This window comes from Arvicanthis niloticus, chromosome 21 (assembly GCF_011762505.2).
Source record: "Arvicanthis niloticus isolate mArvNil1 chromosome 21, mArvNil1.pat.X, whole genome shotgun sequence".
In the NCBI taxonomy this organism is placed as follows: domain Eukaryota; kingdom Metazoa; phylum Chordata; class Mammalia; order Rodentia; family Muridae; genus Arvicanthis; species Arvicanthis niloticus.
Genome location: NC_047678.1, coordinates 49,471,174 through 49,493,421, shown reverse-complemented (window position 1 = coordinate 49,493,421; position 22,248 = coordinate 49,471,174). Strand labels below are relative to the sequence as shown.

At 44.5% G+C, this 22,248-nt stretch overlaps 1 protein-coding gene across 1 annotated transcript in view; it reads left to right on the top strand.

Annotated features, from left to right (window-relative positions):
* Positions 1-22,248, top strand: part of Lama1 (laminin subunit alpha 1) — a 124,928-nt gene that overhangs the window by 20,052 nt on the left and 82,628 nt on the right. Inside the window, exons 2-5 of the mRNA XM_034484107.2 lie at positions 793-963; positions 1,258-1,370; positions 19,940-20,182; positions 21,199-21,378. Of these exons, the coding sequence (XP_034339998.1) occupies positions 793-963; positions 1,258-1,370; positions 19,940-20,182; positions 21,199-21,378 (707 nt within the window). The remainder of the gene's footprint in view (positions 1-792; positions 964-1,257; positions 1,371-19,939; positions 20,183-21,198; positions 21,379-22,248) is intronic.

Below are 22,248 nucleotides of genomic sequence, written 5' to 3'. Positions count from 1 at the left end.
AATCATCAAGACAAAGAGACTGGACAAAAGCAGAGATTATCTGTGTCAGGGAGAATTGTAAAATTTGGATCTCTGTGTTCTGAAGTTTTATTCACACAAGGAAACAGGCCATCTTTAGTGAGAAAAGAAAATCATACAAAATTACAGGGAAGACCGTGCAAGTCCTGCCAGAGGCAGCAGACAGCTGGCTCCTTCTTTGAGGAAGGTGGGCAAATTTCCTTGACAGTGTGTGAATTTATAACTTGCCTTTAAATACATTGTTTCAACATTTTAATAGGAAAATTGCAATCAGAAACTAGAAGGATACACTGAGAGTCTGGGTTCTCCAGTTGTGGTTAAGGCCAATCTCTGTATCAACCAGGTTATGTTTTGATGCATTTCAAAATGAATTGAAGACATAAGGATATCCTAACCCTAACTATTGATTGAGGTTACTCATTAATAATTGTTTCTGTTATTTCAGATAAAACATACCTGTCATAAAATGCCCAAATCTTAGTGTATTCGTTCTGTGTAGTTTCCCACAATCACATATGCCCAAGAAGCCCAGACATTGAGAAAGATAGGGAACATTATTTAATCCAGAAAATTCCTTCTTGTGTTCTGGGTTTTCTCACAGATGTGTCCTGTCTCAGAGTTTCACATCAGTGAGACTTTTGCCTTTCGTGTACCCAGTCTTGGTGGAAGGTTCTTTCATTCAGCGTGTGGATTCACAGTCCTCTTTGGATTTACCTATGAAGCAGGTTACACAGCATGGCTTGACTGATTTGGCTTTTGGACTTTGACTTTCAGGCTTGTTCCCTGCCATTCTCAACCTGGCCTCCAATGCCCACATCAGCACCAATGCTACCTGTGGAGAGAAGGGGCCTGAGATGTTCTGCAAACTCGTGGAGCATGTGCCGGGCCGGCCTGTCCGACACGCCCAATGTCGGGTCTGTGATGGTAACAGTACGAATCCTAGAGGCAAGTACAGCTTTCTATTCATAGAAACACACACATGAGATACTTTATACAACTTGGTTTTGTGGGTGCTCAGGTAGAACCCAGGACCTTGCACATGCTTAGCATGTATTCTGTCTGTGAGCTCCACCCCAGGTCTTCCATGGGAATTCATACTTTCTGAAGCAACTGAAGACTTCGCCTGAGAACACTCCAACACTACTCACTGTGGCTGCTCTTCCTCTGCACTGGGTTTAGCAGAGTGAGAATGAAAAAAATCCAAAGCTGAGAGCTATATTTTTGTTCTCTTTTTAACAGAGCGCCACCCAATATCACATGCGATTGATGGCACCAATAACTGGTGGCAGAGCCCCAGTATTCAGAATGGGAGAGAGTATCACTGGGTCACCATCACCCTGGACTTACGGCAGGTAGGTTGGGCCAGGCCTGCTAGAGGTGGTCCTCAGCCCCTCAGCCCTCTGATGTATGCCTTGGGTTTTGCTTTTTTTTTTTTTTTTTTTTTTTTTTTTTTTTTTTTTTTAACGCATCTATCCAGGTGTGGGGTAGATGATACATAGTACTCTGTGGTATCACTTCTTCACCCATACGGTCCTGGTCCAAGCCCAGAGTGTGAGGGTAGATCTGGCTGGGTCTGTGGTATGTGTGTATGGGACTATGGGGGGGGGGGGTAGAGGGAAGGGGAGGCAGGTCCTGACAAAAACCTAGGGGTTGTTTGCTATGTAGGCAGGAGCCCTGATGCAAGATCTGGACTAGATCTGACCGGTTGGGGAGGGTCAGGCAGACTCGACAGCTTGATCCTACAGAAGGACATGCAGCATCAGGCTGGGCGGAGAGGTTGAGTATGATGTCTGGATATACTTTCTTATGAGCATGAGTAGCTCATTTCTTTCTCTGACTAGTGGTGTTTGAGAAGCTCTGTTTTTGACTCAACCATTTGTAAAACCAGTGAGAGTTGACGTATGTGCTAGCCTTGCCTTTAAGAAAAAGATTTATGTCTTGCTCTAGTGCACCGTAGTGAGGGAAGAGCTGAAGTTTGCATGGTAGTGTGCGTGTGAATTCTTCTCACCTTCAGGGTGTGTAGGCACACACCTTGCAGAAGTGATGCCACAGTCAGTGAGTATTTTGGGTATTCTTAAATCGAAAACAAATCATTCTGAAAGAGAATTGAACATTTTATGAATCTTGAATATTATGGTTACCAGAAGGATTTTAGGTCCTGCTCACTGTGTTGAAGTGCGTTTCCCACGCTGACATTTCTCAGCAGAACACAAGGATTTCTGACTTGAGGAAATACTGTATTAAAGATCAATTCACATTAGAGAAATGAAAACCAAAACCACAGCAAGATACCATCTCACGCCCTTTAGGATAACTATTATAAAAGATATGGGAAGTCCCCAAGTGTGGCAGGGAGTAGAGGAGGAGAGGCATCCTTACACTCCTGGCTGCTGTGTCAGTGAGGCAGCACCAGGGAAACCCAGCAGTGTCTCCTTAACATGTAAATGCAGAATCAGAATATGCTCAGCTCTTCTCCCACCAGGTGTATAACCCAAAGAACAAAAAGGAAACACTCACGGGGTTACAATAGCATTGGTCTCAGAAGTCAAAGGGTGGTAACACCTCAGATGTCCATCAACAGATGAATGGGTTAACAGATGGTGGCACACATACATACACACAGACACACACACACACACCATTCAGCCTTGAAAGTAGATGAAATTTTAACACATGAGTACATCTTGAAATCGTGTGAAGTGGCATAAGACACACACAATAGAAGAAATATTGTGTGATTTGGAGATGGGAAGTAAGCTGGCAGTTGCAGGTGCTGAAAGGAAAAAATGGTAGTTACTATCTGATGGGGCGTCAGATGACGGTAAAAAGGTTGTTTAGGTGGGTGATGGTGATGGTGAAAACAAACACATGAATTAATCGGGTGGAATAATTTGATTTAATTGGCTGAAATGATAGTTTTAACATTACCTATATTTTATTAAAGTTAGATATTTTACCACACCATGAAAGGCATAGTGTGTTGCATCAGCCAGGATCCAGTCAGGACAACAGAAAGCATGTGAATTGGGCATGGAGAAAGGCAATGTCAGAAATGGTTTGACAGTATCAGAGAACTGAAAAGGGGGCAAAAAGTCTCTCAGACTGTGATGGAGCTGGAGGGACCAAGGGAGGCTTGGAATTGTTAGCATCTGGTTGGGGGAGAACCTCCCCACACTGACTCCATGACAGAGTAGGAGGCTTCTCTGGGAAGTCCTGGATAGTTGCAACTGGAGTCAACTATTGTAGCCCTGTCAGGAATATCTGTTGGGGTGAGGCCAACAGGAAAAGCTGGGTGACAGTCACCATCTGGTAGCCTTCCTCTTCAAGGTTCCAGTCTCTTGAAGGAGACACCTGGTGGTTTGCAGAGATCCAGTCTCAGCCTCAGGAATTAGAATCCAGGGGAGACTCTCAGTTGTTAGCAGCTAGGTCCACCTACCTCAGCAGGTGAGCGCTTGCTGTGCCCCTGCAGTAATGTAAGCACAGAGAAACAACTGTGGATTCCTTGGCACCGCATCTTGTCATGGTGGTCAGCCAGATCCCAAACCTGTTTGAAGGAAAATGAAAACTTGGAATCGTCCTAGCCAAATTATGGACTGCCTTCTACTACACCTAGGACTTGGTGCCCTGGGATCTCAGCTGAGAGAACTCCTCGGGGAGGACTGACGGACCCCGGAAACGGTTCTGTTTAATACGGGTGTATTACCTTGCAGTTGATTGTTTCTGGTGTGGTGTAATGGAGATGCATAGACAGTGGCCCCATGGCAATCGTTTTTCACAGAGTAGAGTGCGGCAGCTTGAGGAGAGGTGTGATGTGGTCAACTAGTTCCTCACATCCATAAACCTCAGTTTGTTCCTCTGTCTGTCCCTTCTTTGTGCGTACTGTGTGTATGAGTGTGTGTACTGTGTGTGTGTGTGTGTGTGTGTGTGCACATGTATGTGCACATGTGTGTGAGTCCATGCTGGTTTACAGGCATGTGTGTGTACAAGCATGTGGACACCAGAGGCTGATGCCAAGTGTCCTCTTTAAATGTCTGCCTTGCCTTGTTGAGATGGTCACTCCTAGAACCTGATGCTTTCCAATTAATCGGCTCAGCTAGCTGGCCAGTGAGCTATAGGATCTACCCGTCTCTGCCCCCTTATAGTAGATTACACTTATGCACCACCATGTCTGGCTCATTTGTGTGTGTGCTAGAGACGGAACTCAGGTCCTCAAGCTTGTGTGGCAGGTCCTTTATAAACCAAACCATCTCCCAACTCCCATCACTGTCCTTTCTCAGATCTTCAGATACCAGCAAGGGAAATGTTAAACAAGGCCTTAAAATAAGCTAATTAGACTTGCTAAGAGGATAGTAAAAACCTAAAAAAAATGCAGTTGTGCAAATTGTTAGAAAACAAACTTAATAAGTCAGTGGTAACTTCTCAGGCTTGGAAAATAAAATGTGTTCATTTATAAACAGACAGTTCTGGTCAGTGTGAGGAGCCAGAGACACTTGCCATCCCTTTACTCTGAGAGAACCATGAATAATGCCATTAAATGGTCCCAGATCTTTCTTCCTTTCCCTTCCCTTTCTGAACTCTGATAATCACACTCCAACACCTGAGTCAGGGTCAGTCACCATGACCTGTGACAGATGACAAAATGGAGCTTAGAGTCTGAGAGCGAGAGTTTGTGCCACTCACTCAAGGATGGGTTTGCAATTCCAGAGGTTGGACTCAGTCATTGCATGGCACCCTCATACCCCACCTTCCTCCAGCAGAGATTCCGGGATGTAAAACAGTGATTTATTTTACTTCTTGATTTGAACATCTCCCAATATAACTGCAACTCACTAGTAGAACTTTTAAAAGTTTCGTCTTCCATGATGGTTGCCCCTCCTGAGCATAACAGTTCCCAGGCCTGTGGTTTGGGTTGGGTTTTTTTGTTATGGATAACAACTCAAGCTCTCAGCTAAGAAGATCAACCTCATTCCCTGACAAAGGAAGAATGAACAGATAGAGACCATCTCTTCAAGCTTAAATTACAAGTTCCTGCTTAGTCTTGAGGGTCACTTTAAAAGGAGTATTTACGGACCAGTGTACAGAAATTTACGTGTGTCAGCTGGAGACTGCCCAGCGTTTTCCTCCTCAGTGCTGTTCCTTCGTCTGTTGATGGACTGTCCTGCCATGAAGATGTGCTGTCCTTTTTATGAAGGAAAAGGGCAGGATAGAACAGCTGGGTCACAGGCTTGACCAGAGGCCTGTAGCTCCATATGCTAAGACTAGGATCAATCCCCCAAATCTGAGTTCCTTCTACATTGTCTGTCTCCCTCACCTGATCTCCAAGTACTACTGGCCTTCAAGCTTTGACATTATGGGGTGGCTGTCAAGGGTCCTTACTTTTTTTTTCTCTGACTTTGTTGAGCTGAGATTCTGGTCCCTCTCTGCTTCTGCTGCCCTGCTGTGGAGCCCACTAGGGTCCACATCCCTGCAGGACTGACATAGCAGCACTTCTAAGTTTTGGAAGTGGCTGATTGATAGAATTGGGTTCTCTTTACCCCATGGTGTGGCGAATACAAATTGGACTGGTGTTTTGTATTTCCTTCAAAAGAATTTTTAAAACCTGCTCAAATATTTTTCACCAGGAGGGTCAGATCTGTGAGTACAAAAAAAAAAAAAAAAAAAAAAAAAAAGATAAAATCTGTTTTGTGAGAAAGGAAATGTTTCCCGTGGCACCAAGAGAGGAGTGCCTTACTTTTTGTGTAGGTTTAATTAGGAAGTGCCACTTGGTTGTGGGAACAAGATCACAGAAGAATCTTTGTTGTGTGCGAGCCCTTAGACTAGAATCGCTGGGGTGGGGGGAGTTGTAAAGTCTCATTAGTTTGGATGTCCATTGTGTTTTGTTCCTTCAAATCTCAGATAAATTGACAATAATTAGGTGGGTACACACACACACACACACACACACACAAGCACCCTGAGAAGGTCCATAGGAAAACAAACTGCATTCCTAAGACACCCTGAAAGATTTGTAGATCTTACCTGTAAACTGGGCCCTTAGAACAAACCACTGGGCTTGGCTTACTTGGTAGAAGGCTCATCCTTCTGAATGCTGTGTCACAGAGGCCTCTGTTACTACACCCTGCAATGGGTCAGTGTGGTACTGCATGTGCACACTGACCTGTCTGCTTCAGATAGAATGTTTGCCTGACGTTTATTTGGCAAAACAAATATAAGACACCCTTGGCTCTTCTCGACGACTCAGGAGTAATCCACTCTGTTCCTGCTGCTCCTGTGGGGATATCTCTTCTGCTCTATCCTCTTCCAGTCTCCACACCACTCAGCGTTGGTTAGCCATGTCTACTGTCTTGTTTTATTGTCTACACTGCGACTCTTCCAGTTACCCATCGATGTGTAAGAAATCGGCATTAGTAGCTGTGGTATGCCAGTCAGGGACGGCCACCCTGTTGCTTGGGGGAGTTCAGCAAACTCTCCTGTTCTCCCTCTTGGGTTCTGAGCAGCAGGGCCTTGAACATCTTGTCTGTCTCAACGTCAGCTTTTCTGGCTGGGAACTGAGTGGGATTCTGGGGAATTGAGTGAGGATGGTTTGGCAAGATTCTTTCACAATATGCTTTTCCCATTCCCAACTATTTGGCGTCAAAATAAAGCTGCCTGCACATTTGTGGACAGAAAGGGAAGTCCGCCAAAGGAAAAAAAAATCCGTATTTTTTTTTCCGTTATACTAGGGATAAACAAAGATTGTAATTTCTGATGATATTTTTGAGACATGCATTACAGTTTAGACTCCATTCCAGCTCTCCCTTTCAACTCCTTTGGTCTCACTGTGTAGCCCTGGGTGAGCTGGATCATGCTGCATAGAGCAGGCTGGCCCGGAACTTACAGAGAACCGGCTGCCTCTGCCTCCCTAATGCTGAGGATGTAGGGATGCACTAGGAAACTTTGTGCTTGCAGTGGGTCATTACCCAGAAATGATTCATTCTGATGTAAAGCATGATAGTGACAGGAACGTTAAACAAATTATAAGACAAATGTTTGGGAGCACTGGGGAGATGGCTCAACAGTTCTCCCCAAACCCATATAAATCCCAGCTGGGTATGGCAACCTGCCTGTAATTCCAACCTGGGAAAGCAGAGACAAGGGATGACCAGAGCAAGATGGTTCTGGGCTTGACTGAGAGACTATGTTCTCAGTCAATGACTGAAGACCATGGCAATCCTGGGCCGTCGCATTCATAGGCACGCACTTGAGCATATATCCACACATATACAAAAATACGCACACACGCATGCGAAACTCAAAATGTGAAAGAGCTGGGGAAAGGATTCCTTTTCCTATTCAGCAATTTTAACAAGAGCTTACCTACTGAGCCACTCTTCCTATTTGCACCTTCTGTGTGCATTTAGTACATCACAGAGTTGCTGTTCTGTGGGTTCTGCAGTCTCGGGATTTGGTGACGCACAAGACAATTACTGTATCCACACAAAACCCTTGGTATAGGAAAAGTAGGTTCCTTACCTACACTAACCAATATAGCAATGTCTCCTTTGCCATCCGTGTGGAGAAGAGCTGGTCCCTCCTGGGGCTTGTGCTCTAGTGTTCTAGTAGGTGGGCAGCTGTTAGCTTCTGCTCTGTGGTGCTGCAGATGCAAAGAAAACATGCAGGAAGGGACTTGGAGGGATCTCATAGAAAGGCTCACTGGAGGAAGGGAGTAGGAAATGAGGAAGGCTGTGCAGGGGACAGGACAGAAGCTTGGGAAAGGCTTGCAGCAGAGAAAGTGAAGCCTGTGTGACCTGAGATAGCACATCTAATCCTGGCTGCTCTCTCTCATTTTCCTGCCCATGCAGCCGACCCCTGTTCTTCAAGGGATATTGATTTCACAACCTAACTACTTCCCAAGTATCAGGAGACTGACCCCAATACCCAGTCCCTTATAAGGTGTATCACATATGTGTTAATGACATCCTCGTTTAGATTTGAGATCATCGCTAACTCACATGGAATACCTCACCAGCTTGAATGCTGCGTATTTGCTAAACCGTGTTGCTAGAAATAAGGAAATGCCTGCATGTGCTCAGATGCCACCATCAATGCTTGACCAGAGAGCAGGAGTAAGATGCCAGTATGTGATGCACAGATCGGTGTGTGCCAGAGCCACTGTAGAGGTCCTAGCAGTTAGCACCTGTCATCAGCGTGGAGACCAGAGTCTTTAAACCCCAGAGTGCTGTGCTCAGATGCGGAGGGCATGCTGTCAGCTGCAAACAGTGAATCCCTCAGACCCTGAGTATACAGTTAAATGACATTTGACAGATGAAGAGGCAAGATTGAGCCGAGAGCTTATCAACTGTGGACTTTCCCTATCATGTCACCCCAGAGGGCTGCCACACACCCTTTCTAGGCTGTCGCCTGTTGGCTCTATCTTCTTCCTTTTCCAGCCAGAGAAACTGCGTCTCTGTTTTTTTTTTTTTTCTTCTTCCATGATATATAACTTCCGTGCAACGGGATCACACCCTGCATCTGGCTTTTCTCTGAGCATCCTGTGCTGGTTTGTTCCTTTCTTCTTAGCAACATGATGAACACACCAACCTTTGTTTTTATTCTTTCCTGGTCAGGGGTGTTTCCAGCTTCTGTCCATTGTGTAAAAGCATCTGTGGGCGTTCTTGTAAAAGTCTTCTTCGGTATGTACGATTTTTTGCTTTTTCGAAGAGCAGGATTAACCAAAGATAGGAATATGTTTCTCTCTAGGACAAATTAGTAAACCGTATCTCAGAAGGTGGCTACGGCAGAGAGCCCAGAATCGTAGCTCTTCTTCTAGAGATCTGGTGCCTTACAGCTCAGAACTTAAAGACTGTCTCTTGTATACACGGTCTTTGTTGGTTGTGCCAAGACTAGGCAGTATTGGTTTTATCTTTATGGGCATAAGCTAATCCCTGTAACAGTGTTTAAAGACTGAACAATACTTTATTATATAGGGTCATAATGCTTTGTTTAATGTGTTTCCAGTTTGAGATCTCTATAAGTTAAACATGAAGATTGTTGTGGCTGTGACATTGATTGCTCTCTCATTGTAGAGCCTTCAGTACAAAGGATTAAAGCTCAGGGACTTTCATGTGATTTACCACTGAGCTGCATTCCAGCCTCAAACACAATCTTTATTAGTTTGATTTATTTTTCCTTTTAAAAATACTGTTCACTTTCCATGTCCGTAGGTGACTGAAAGTGTTTCTCACAGCTCCTTAGCATCATGATTAAAAGGCCCTTGCTCCCCCTCCCTTCTCCTCACTCCTTCCCTCCTCCATCGGTCTTCCCTTTCTGAATATCAGATAATTAAGTAATCAATAACGCAGCTTTGTCTTATGTCATTATATTGGATATATATCTAGGTGTACTGGGCTGAATACAATGTTTGGTCTTTTTAATTATCTTCTCGTGCATAAATCATGTTCTGATCGTTCATCAGGGCCATGAAACTGCTTTGTAACCTGGCAGTGGCGTTTTCAATGCTTGACTATCGGTGCCCAAGATTGCCTGGATTTCCAAGTATCTTTCAAACAATAGAGAAAACAGGCAATTAACTGTGTCGTCATTTTTGAGAAGAAAAGAACTCCAGTACTTGGGGGAAGTGATGGGATGCCCCATGCATCATATCTCTGCTGTGTATTTGGTTAAGTGCCTTCTTAGTTAGCCCTGTGTCAGCTGAGGCTCATAACATGGAAATCGCATTCATTTCATGCTGTGAATAATGGGGCTGGACCATAGAGAAACCCTTCTCAGGATTTATTACCTTAGGACGATATCATGGAAAACATTTAATTGAGTTTTATATTTTAAACCCCCAATCACTGATAATGCACTGCCTTTGGGGAGATAGAGTGACAAAGTGATCAAGCTATAAACCTTAGTTCTGATAAAATGGTGACCCCAGACGAAGACTCACTAAGGACTGGGCAGGCTGGAGGTGGAAATACATTTCCTTAGTGCTGGGTTCCCTGTGAAAGCTATACATGCACAATGTCATGCAGCACTAATGCTGTTCATGCAGGGATGGTTTTCATACATGGAAGTGTTTCCACAATGAACACCATGAACCTGAAGAGCTCCCACCCACCCCCACAATGCCCCATATTGTGTGTTGTACCCTTGCCTATCTGTACCTGGTTATGTGGCATAAATGCATCATGCCACAGTTTTCTACACTATTCTCTACAATAACATGACAGATGAGAAGCCTAGGAGCGATTGGCTGAACCCTGGGGATGAGTGTGTAGCAGGCAGTACCATGCAAGGGTGTGCAAGCTCACTCTGGTGTTCACATCGCCAGATGATTCAGTTCACAGAAAGCATCCTCGGCGTGCATGACTGTACTCAGAGAATTGCGTCTCAGTGTAGCCTCCTCTTTAGCCTCGCTAAGGTATGGAAATGAAGCCTGGGAAACCCTGAGATCAAGTTTGAGAACTGCAAATAATTAGCTGGATGGCACAGCTGTACAAACCGAGATGTCCTGGGAAAGCTGAGGAGGCCGTGAGATCACTTTCCAGCTCAAACCAGCGACCGTGGTGGCCTAAGCCTCTTAGGGTTCATAATTACCAGAGAGAGCATGTTTATAATAGTTTCACTTGTTTTATTTGTTTTTTAATTAATAGACTCTTAGGTTTTAGATTTATAGAAACATTGGACGGACATGTAAAGCATTTCCGTAGAGCCTCAGTACCGTAGTGCTTGGGTCAAATTTGGGTTTTTTCGTAATTGTTCTTTTAAGAATGACTGACCTAGAGTATTTTCAATAGTCCTAATGTTTCTTCCCTACAGTGTTGAGGTAAACAAAATTGCCTGTGTTTGGATTTAACTTTGTCTTCTTCGCTCTTCCTTTCCGTGGGATCAATGCTAGGCACCTTTGTTTCTCCTCTGAGGGAAGTACATAGAAGCAGTCAGTGACCATCAACCATTAAGTAGGGCTCCGCTGAGATCCAGGTTTTTAGGGCCACCACAACTTGGTTTTAGCCTTCTGGTGGGTCCCACGCTGATTATCTGATCAGCGTACAACCTCTGGGAGCAAGTGTTCTCCTGACCCATGAGCCTTTGCTCAGACCATCTGTGGGGCCCTGGGAAGGCCTGGCATCTCTGGGCTAAGTTTGGTCTTGGTAAAGTGGCTTCACTTGCCAGAGCTTAGTCAGAACCTAATTAAACAGTGTCGCAAACAAAGGAAATATTTCAGATGTTCTTTGCACTGCTCCCTCGACTTCCAGCTCCATGGCTTATTGGCTTCTCTAGATGGTCCCTGCCCAGAAACGCCGCACCCCGGAAACACTGCACCCCACTCATTCCAGTGCCTGTTTTCTGTCTTCTGTGGAAGTCTGCATCTTTACACTCAGTTTCGTCTCCCGTCTTGGCCATGACAACAGCCATTTTCTTTTTCTTTTTTTTTTTTTAATTTCAAAAACTATTTTATCTTGCTTTATGCAACATATGTGTAAAGTGGATACATGCATGTTGGTCTGGATGCCCACAGAGCTCAGAGATATGGGATTTCCCTAGAGCTGCAGTCATTGGTGAGTGCCAGCCATGTGATGTGAATCCTGGGAACACAGTTCGTGTCAAGAACACAACCCAACCATCTCTCCAGCCCTGACAACAGTTCTTTCTATGGATCTGATGACTTCAGGCATCTTATAAATAGGAGAATGCTATTTTTATAATTCTGTGTCTGGGATACTTCCCTTAGTATAAAGACCTATAGGATTGTGCATGTTGCAGATGGTATCAAAATTTATTCCACTTGAAGACCAGATAACTTTCTATTGTAGGTATTTCCAAAATTTTGCCTAATCAGTCATCCATGGATGAACATTTGGGTTGTTTCCAACTTTTGGCTATTCTGAAGAATGTTGCTATAAACATTGGTTTAAACATTGGTCAATAAATAACTTTGAATGCATCCATATCTCCCAGGCATGTACCATATTGGAATTGTTGGACCATATGGTAATTCTGTTGTGGATTGTTTTTTAAAGGAACACTATACTATACTATTTTTTCACAGTAGCTTACAGTTTTATATTTCCACTATTCTTTTTAAATAACCAAAATATTTCGTGCGTATTGAACGCTCTTCCTATGCATATGTTATTTTTGATGAGCTTTAAATGTACTGATTTGTCGGCTCAATGTCTGGCCACGTTGAGATGCTCAGTGAAGTAAGATGTCTCAAGAACAAAAGGAGAATCTTCGCACAGGACTCAGGTGAAGAATTTATGTCCAGAGCGAGATCTCGCTTAACACAAAAAGGAGCTCTCTGGTCGCTCCAGTGAAAACCTGTTAATGATTCAGTCAGTGACCAAAGGAAAGAAAACATACCATTACCATTCTTAGGAGTGGTAAATGTGTAACTCGCAGGGCAGTGTTTTGCGGAGTTGGTTCAGTAGAGCTTTTCCCAGCTCTTGTAGACGGTGCCCCCGTTGGGTCTGTGAGGTTTAATGAGGGGGGCCATTTGCTTTCACTGCTTTCATGATGGTGTGTTTTGGAGAGAGGTGCGGAGGAGGAATGAGGCCCTAAGCCTTTCATCGTTCCTATGCCTGCCAGGCCAGCAGGAAGTCGGTGTGCAGACTAAGAATACTGTGCAAAGGACTTGAGTTTCCAGCCTGGATTCCCTGCACTGAGACAGGAGGCAGAGCGGAAGCAAGAGTCCTCCTCTTGTAGGTTGGTAGTCTGGAGTTGGAAAGCCCACCATTGCTCTCTGGCTCTTTGCCACTCATGTTTAGACTTTCCAGGGAACTCATTAGGACCTCTTGCTGGTGTCTCTGCTCTGTTCTTTTGACTTTTTCAAAATTACTACCACCCTCTCTCATGGATCCCAAGCACCAGAGTCCACGATCCTTCATGGCTGCTGCCCCTTTCCTGCTCCACTTTGTGACTCTCAGTGGTCTAAGAAAACAGCCAAGGGTTGCCGAGACCTACGAGGTACCTACCCATCACCTTCCTGATATTCCTCTGGCTCTCTAGACTCTGGCTACCTAGACGGCTTGCAGTACCAACTACACTACCTCTAACACAGCAGATATTTAATCTCTGATCATCAAATGGTGCTTAAACATAAAGTTGTTCCGGAGTCTCCTCTTCTCAGTTTCATGTGTCATTGTAGAGTATTTCATTACCTAGCTCTCCCTCCTATCTGCGTGCGCTCCTGGAAGAGAGTGCTCACTGCCCTGTAGCTCCCAAGTTCCTGTATTGAAAGATACAGGCTATTCTCAGAACATTCAGCCCCAGTCAGAGTTATAAAGGCATCTGTGTCCCCTCAACTGTGAGGTAGGAGGGAACAGGACTTCCTGGAAAGCATCCAGCTAAGCCACAGCCTCCAGTTTTGCTTCTCCCAACCCCTGAAACTATATATTACCTCTTCTGTCTTAACAAGATCAAAGTGGGAGCTTCATTATCAAGAAAAAGCCTAGTGTAAGTTCGAAGGTGAAGACTTGTGGAAGTGAAACCCAGGCAGATCCAGCTGGGAATAGGAATGGTACTTCTGTACCAACAGGTCTGGATTGGCCTGTCACTACATGCCCTGACCAAGTTCATCTCGCCCTGAGGGTCCCCAGGCTCTCTTCCTGAGCCTTCAAAGAGAGAAGGAAAGGGAAGAGTCCCACAAAGAACATTTGGTAACAAGAAAGTTCCAGAACACATAGACTAGGAGAGCACCCTACTTTCCAGTTTTATCTTGTCAGAGAAAGTGGTTCAACATTTTTGTTTTGAAATAACAAACACTGTTAGTCACCCTCCCTGGGGGTGACTCTGGGAGGATGGGGAAGCTTCCTGCTGGGCTTTTTGAAACAGCCTTTTCAGCTGACAGAAAGCAGGTCTTCCTCCAACAGACATCTTTAAAATTCCTTTTCCGTCTTCAGATTACTGATTAAAGCTGACTCTTTACTTTTCCTTGAACCCTCTTTATTATCTCTGAGCCCTCTTCCTGGCTACAGTCTTGGGCATTTATATATCTCAGCATGGATCAAAAATGCATGCTCCCCGATGTTCTGAGATGTTCTTATGAGTATTAGGGTAAGAGACCTATGTGGTCTAAGTTTATCACCACAGGCAGCCAGCCTCCCTTGCCCTGAAAAGAAAAGGCACACAGAAGAAAGAGGCCACTAGACTTTGACCTTTGACCTACTCATCTCTCCTGCTAACATTAGTGCCAAAGTGAAAGAAAAGGAAATCCAAACTTCTTTCCTCGTTTCTGAGGCTATCTCTTTTTGTCCTTAACTGTGTAGGCTGGACTTCAGTGAGAGGATTACAGTGAGACACACAGCCAACCCCCATCATAGTAGTTGCTTCTGGGGGATTTCTCTAGAAACAGCATTGCAGGCATGCCTCCCCAGCAAGGTCCTGAGCTTCCAACTTCGCCACTTCCTGGCTTGTGGCTTCTTACTGCTTTGCCAGGACCTTGAGTGACGGGTGAGACTTCTCTCAGACAATTGCTTCTTCATTCTTGAATAAGATGTGACTCCCAAATGGTGCCTATAAATCTCATTGTCTGATAGCTTCCGAAGTACAAACTTGTTGCTTCCTCGGGGATCATCAGATGATACGATTTATGAAATGTGCTTAACTGTTAACCTAGAAGCCTTTCATCTTCGAGAAGTTTGTTTACCCTGAGAATGCCAGAAATACAGTGTTCCCTGTTCAGTTGCTGCCAGAAGGGCAGGTAGGTCCTTCCATGGGGAATTCCCAGAGACTTACACGTGTCATCAGCTCTTGTGGATTCCGGGAGAACACAGAGAACATCGGTGGGAATGAAAGTGAACATCAGACCTTGGGAACGAGGTTATCCTTACTTTCAGATGTCTGTGTTTCAGGTAGATTTGCTCTGTTTAAGATTGAGGCTCTCAGCAGAACTCCTGTCTGTGGAGAGTCAGCATCTGAGGTGTACCTATGATATTATGTGACATTGTTCATGTGCATTCCAGCGATCATTAACGAGTGGAAAGCCGTCATGAAGTGGACTTGAGAATGGCTGGATCAGCTGCAGTTCTGGCAGGACAGCGATGACTCAGAGTCTGAAGAAAATGCCTCCATCAACAGTTTGTGTGCAGCCAGGCTTATGTTGAGAGAAGACAGTTTAGTCTCAAGCATGTTTTTAAAAAAGCAAGCAGCAGAAGTCTCATGGATTTTGTTTGGACAAAGGATTAAGATTTTATATGTTAGTAGAATCTGTTTCTTCACTGTAAGACCTGCTCATCAACTAGAATTGGTGAGTGAGGGCTTTGTCAGTCAGTCGGGGTTGCTGGAACACATATCATAGACAGAGCAACTTATAGGAGAGGAACACATTCCTCACTGGTCTGAGATATAGGTTAACGTGACTTTGGCTTGCCTGCCTTCACATGATACTCCGCCATGTCTGTCCTAAGTTCTTCATTTGCCATGTGTGCATATATTGTATGTACAGGTACATGTGTGTGAATGGGTGTATGCACATTTGCACACCTATACATGTAGAGGCCGGAACCGTACTTGCTATTTATCCAGCTCAGTCATTTTGGAATTTTTCAACTTGTTTTGTGCACATGAGAAAATGCATACAGGTACATGTGTACGCCGTGGAGACCAAAGGGTAACCTTGGGCATCCATCCATCATTCCCTCAGGAGTCACCACCTTAGTTTTTTCATATGAGATCTCTCATTTTCCTGGACTCATAGACTAGGCTGGGTGGGCTGGCCAGCAACCCACAGGTTTTCACCCATCTCCAGCCTCTCCAGTGCCCGAATTACAAGGCCATGCTGTGGTACCCAGCTTTTAAAATGTGGGACCTAAGAATCAGACTAGTTCTTCATACTTGCAAGGCCACAAGCACTCTGCAGACTGACCAGTCGTCTTAGCCAACCTCACCAGTCTGGAATTCAGTAAACTGGCTAAGCTTACTAACTGCCTTGGAGCCTGGAGATCTGCCTGTCTCTACATCTGCCTCCTCAGAGTGAGGATGTGATGACAGTTCATGCCTACTATCTCATGAGTTGTTGTCTATGTAAATTCTGGGGATTGGACTCAGATCCTTGTGCTTGCATGGCAAGCACCTTATAGAACTATCTCCCGAGTCTTCCAGCTCTTCTCACGGGACATGGGTCACATTGAGTCAGTCACCTCTTACTTCAAAGGCCTTATCTCCAAACACAGTCGCACCCAGAAGTAAGAGGTGAGGGGTTAAGACTTTGACACAGGAAATCTGGGCAGTGCCTAGGTCAGCCCCAGCTGGCTTCAGAGGAGAAAGTTTATATTTAGACTCTTGGCAGCATCCCTTTCCTCCTTAACTGACTTAGAGTGGGGTCCAGTTTTTGTTTCTTTTCTGGCTTTTATTCTGCAGATCATGAGAACTATCAAGGGAACAATGGTCAATAAAAGAGAGTCAGTCGTATGTAGAGTCTTTGTAGCATCCTTCTCCTTTTTATCAGAACTACAGCCCGAACTCCTTTTTCAGTTTGCTTCCTGGTTTCTGGTTTGAGGACCTTGAGGATGATCAGGGAAATTGTGAGAGCAATGCCCCGCTTCCTGGTAGAAAGTTTTTTTTTTTTTTTTTTTTTTTTTTTTTTTTTTTTTTTTTTTTTTTTTTTTTTTTTAAATCAATCTGCGGGTGAGCCTTGCATTCCACACACAGCTCAACTGTCTGTATAAAAGCTGGCCAAGGGTTTGGTAAGGCACAAGGATTTGGTATTGCTGTAAGGTGCTAGATGGTGGGAATAATTGGATAAGCAAGGTAGGTAATCAGCAGCCACCTCAAATGCCTCTCACCCTTTCCTTTACATCTGTAGAAACTGTCATGGCAGAGGGCTATGGGCACGGACTTGTCCAGATCACTTCTTAGTGTGTAGAACTTAGTGTGTAGTGTGCTTGTGAGATTCTCAAGAAGGTTACAAACCCTTTCTGTGCCCTCGTTTGCTTATTGAAATACAGAACACAGTTGTTCTTATCTCCCTAGGAATACAACTGTGACCTTCTACAAGCTCATTCTAATAACTCGGTGTCACCACAATTACCATTATCACTCAAATTAACGTTTATTAGTTGCCTTTGCATGCCCCCTACCCTGAACCCTTTCCCCTGCTCATCCTATGCTGCCATGATGCAGATGGACACAGAACAAAGGCTGCTCTGCATCTTGAGATACAAAGCTGGTTTCTACCTAGATGTAGAGGTTCCTTGTTGTTGCTGCTGCTGCCATTACCCCAGAATGAGAGCTCAGAACTGGGGTGCTGCTTAGGGGTCAGTGCTTCCTCCCTGAAGGTGGTATGAGCCCTAGCTGAAGACTTGGAAGGAGGGAGCCTGGATTCATGTGGAAACCTGCAAGGATAGTTTCCAAATATGTAAACCAGGCACAAAACCAATCCTGGGATTGTTCTGGATTAAATGAGATAATCACCAAGCATTGTTAACAGGCTGGTGGTAAGCCAGTTGGTTCACCTTATTTTCGAGTTTGAAACTAGGAAAATAAGGGCCAATACATTTTATTTTGATGTCGCTGGTCGCTGTCACTGTCACTGTCCAGGGAGCTGCTGGAACACCATAGTTGCCTGGTAACCTCTGTTTGCAAAGTCTGAGTGTACATGTGCACGTGAGAAGTGGTCGTTGGCCCATACATTCATTGTCTCTACTACCGTGGTGAATAATAATCAAAAACCAGATACACAGTGCTCAGTGCTGAGCAAACAGGAGAATGTGAGCCTCTGTCTTCGTGTATCAAACCATCTTGCTTCTGAAGTTCTTGAGATGCCAAGACTGCCTTACCTTATAGTAGGACACACGACCAAGCACAGAGAGCCAGTGTCAGGCATCCATGGCATTCACAGGCTACCCTCTGCCAGGGAACACTTCGTGTGGGTGAACAGTTGTTTGTTATAAGGAGACAGCACTGTCATTCCCCAGATTCCTTGGAAACAGTAGGTACACAGTTGGTATGTGATAAGTCAGATCTAAGAAGTTTCTGTGTCCTGAAATTAGTGAGCAGTAGGTGGGAAAAAGCTAAAGCAAACGGAAACCAGGAACCTCAGAGATAACTTTATGCCCTGTGTGTATATATGCATACACAAGCATATGCATGAATAGCTGCAAACACACAAAGGTTTTTATGTGCACATTTACATATATGCATTATGTATGCAGTAGTCCCTTGCTATCCTGAGGGGACTGCTCCGAAGCACCTAAACAAATCCCAGGTCCTCAGATGTTGGTTCATCAGTTACTTTTCAATGTCGCTGTGACAAAGGCCTGATGGAAACAAGTTCTGGCTTCCACAGGTGTACACACACACACACATGCACAGACATGAGTGCACAAGCGTACACACTCATGTGTGCAAACCCATGCACATATGCATGTGCACAAAATGAACACATGCACACAAACACACATCTACACACACATGGACACAAGTGCATGAGTGCACACACTCATGTTGCAGACACATGCATACACACAGGTGCACACACAGACACATGCACACAAACACACACGCATGCACAGATATGAGTACATGAGTGTGCACACTGATGTGTACACACAAACACACGTGCACACATTCATGTGCACACACACATGCATATATACACTTGTACATACAGGAGCACACATGCGTGCACACACACATGTATGCATACGCACACAGACACACAAAGATTTGGGTTTCTAGAAGTAATGTGGAATCTAGCATTTTCTCACTAACTCTAGCACAGAATCTGTGGCAGATTCTCTGTGTGTGTGTGTGTGTATGTTTAATAGTGTGTGTGTGTATGTTTAATAGTGTGTGTGTGTGTGTTTAATATTTCCATAGTTTTGCCTTTTCCAGAGAGCCATTGAGTTGGAATCCCGCAGCATGCTGGCTCTCCAGTATGCCCTCTTTCAGTTATCAGTGTGCTTGCAACTCCCCTTCCTGTCTCTTTGCAGCAGTATACTTTTTTTTTGTCTTACCATGGCCTGGCGTGTTTGTGTGTCATTTACTTATGGAAGCATTTTTTTTTATTGCTTCCAAGTTAGGATGGTTATAAAGGAAATTGTTGCAATCATCTCTATGCAAATTTTTATCCTTTTGGTCATTACTAAACAGCGTGGTTATTGGTTCATACAGAGAGTATTTACAGCTTTGTGTGAAACTTTGGTACTGGCGTTGCTTCTCATGTGTTCTTGCTGCTCCACATCTTTACTGGCCTTTAGTATCGTCTGTGTTTTGGATTTTAGCTGTTCTAGTAAGCTGTGAGGAGCTCTCGTCAATGTTGTCTCTGATTCACTGTGTGACAAATAGTTAACATCACCATTAAGGTAAAGTAACACTGCAATAGTCAGCTCCAAGCAGAGGAAGACATCGGAAACAGCAGAGCCATCCCACAGCCATGCTAACACTGTTAGAGATAAGACGAGTTAAGTATGTGCCTTGTTGTGGTTTATTTTGAAAACAGCACTGCCAGGAACACATGTCAGGTTGTCGGGTGTGAGCAGTTGTACTCAAAATCGCAGAGAGGCCCAGAATTATCATCACTCCGGGCTCCAAGTATTTGCTTCTGGCTCTGTTTTAAAATTTTATGTACTTAATGTGTACAACATGGGACTTGTACATGTGCACCGTGACGCACCCGTCATGTATCTGTAAGTCCAGAGTTACTGTCCTTGTGTGTGTGGTCAGAGCACAGAACATTTCTGTTTAGTAAATTCATGGTACAGGACCGTTACCATGGAAACTCTGTTATACACTGGACCAGCACACCTTTTCCATCCTGTGCATCTCAAATTTTGTACCCAACATTCATCCCCTGTCCTCCCTTCAGGCCCTGGGAACCAGAATTCTACATTCCGTGTCTATGAATTGGGCTCTTTTATGAACAAGCGAGTTCTTGCAGCGTCCGTCATTTTGTGTTTGACTTATTAATTCTGGATTGAGACCTCCTCGGTTTCAGGTCTTTCAAGTTGCATATGTCATCATTAAAGCCGCCAATGCCCCTCGGCCTGGAAACTGGATTTTGGAGCGCTCTGTGGATGGTGTCAAGTTCAAACCCTGGCAGTACTATGCAGTCAGTGATACAGAGTGTTTGACACGCTACAAAATAACTCCACGGCGGGGACCTCCCACTTACAGAGCTGACAATGAAGTCATCTGCACCTCGTATTATTCTAAGCTGGTGCCACTTGAACATGGAGAGGTACGGTGTACACTGCAGAAATGGCGTTTGTCATCTGAACCCCCTACCTCAACTGTTGCCATGATATCTCTCATAGGAACCTAAGCCACACATTTAAAACCAATCACCCTTAACCCAAAGGTTTGCATGTGGCTACCTCACTATTTAAAGTAGCCTTGACTGGTGTTTGTCTTGATTGCTTTCCAGCATAGCCTTTCTGTTAGTCTTCACCTTGCTGTCCTCTATCTCCACCCCCTCCACCCCCAAGAATCATTCTATAAGACCAGGGCAAGAGCATGTGTTATATTGAAGAGAAGCCAGGCATGATAGCATATGACTCTAGCCCTCCAGAGGCTGAGGCAGGAGGATCATGAGTTGGAGGGATAAATAGCAAGACTCTGTCTTTACTCAAACAGGGATAGATGAAGATCAGAGGGCAAAGGTGCTTCTGAAAGGTGTTGCTCCTCGTTCTTCCTCCCTTTCAGAGGGTGTGGAGGTTGGGCTGCCCAGGAAGCAGGTGCTCAATGTAGACTTCAGTAACCTCTGAGTGAAACAGAAACAGTGCCTTGCTTGATGAGCGACCCCTGTAAAAACTCTCAGGTGCTCTCCATGGCAAAAGCTGGGCAGGAAGCTCTGTAGTTACAAAGGTTAAATAAGACAGCAGGCATCCTTAAGTTTGGGGCATATTTTCCTTACCCTCTGTAGCCTGTTCATGGCATTAGGAATTTGCTTCTGAGAAGCTATAGCATAATAGTGGGAATTAAAAGACCCCCACAATACAGGGAGAAGTTTACTACTGAAAGAGTTCCAGAAATCTCTGAGGTGGTAGAGCAGCGGCTAACCCACAAACTGAGGTACAACTACGATTGCTGTTTATGAGTACCTAACATACATTAGACGAGGTTTTTGTTTGTTTGTTTTTGCACAGCCTGGTTTTCAGATTTATCTTTGTAGTGACTCTGTCACAGGGCTTCATTGTACATGTGTGTACGCATTACACATGCTTAAAATTGACATGTATGTATGCCTGTGTCCAGATTCACACATCACTCATCAATGGCAGACCCAGCGCTGACGACCCCTCACCCAAGTTGCTGGAATTCACCTCAGCACGGTACATACGCCTCCGTCTGCAGCGCATCAGAACACTCAACGCAGACCTCATGACCCTTAGCCATCGGGATCTCAGAGACCTTGACCCTATTGTCACAAGACGTGTGAGTATGTGGTGGGGTCCCTGACCACTGTGAAAGCCTTTGGTCCAGGGCACATTCTTTTCTTCACTTCCTTTGGTTGGCTTCTTGCCTTCCCAACTATCCATATTTTACTGATGATCATCTCCTGTCATTTGTTATAAGGCCAGCTTGGAGGTCATGGCCCCAGCATCCATTCCTCAGGCCTCCTGGCTCCCTCCTACCTGTCCCCATAGAGGAGTAGCCTGGAGAATGTAATGGCCTTTGTCCTAAATATCCTAGCCTGGTTCCACATCTGAACTTCAGCAACTTGGGCGTTTTAATTTTTTTTTATTTGAGATGATAAAATTTGAGAAACATTTAAGAAAATGTTTACATGTTAAGTGTCCAGTTGAGTATAAAATGCATGTGCGGACAAACAGTGTATGCCCCTCCCATCATTTCAGAGTGAATTACTAGGATGTGTAACTCTGCTCAACTTTTTTTCAAAGCAGATGATATATTTTAGCCAGACCAGCAACATGTGTGATCCCTAAGCCTATCACACACAAACATCTGGTATGGTCGGTCAGGCACTGTGGGATTCTGGGACGCCATTCCCATTCCATGGCTCATTCTGGTGGTATTCAGTTGTATTTCTCTGATGACCTGGGTTGAGCCTGTCAGAACTCACATTTTTCTTTGGTCCATTTTTGTGTATCTTGTGTTCAGATCAGGTTCTAGAAATTCTCTTGTTGAGGTTTTTCTATTCACCTTGAAGCCATGACTTTTGTTGAACAGAGATTCCATTTTGAGTGAAATACAACTTTTTTTTTTTGTCTTTTGTCGCTGTATTATTGACACTTTCTGTAACCTCTCAAAAAATATTTGTTTTTGCCAGGTTTCCAAAGATGT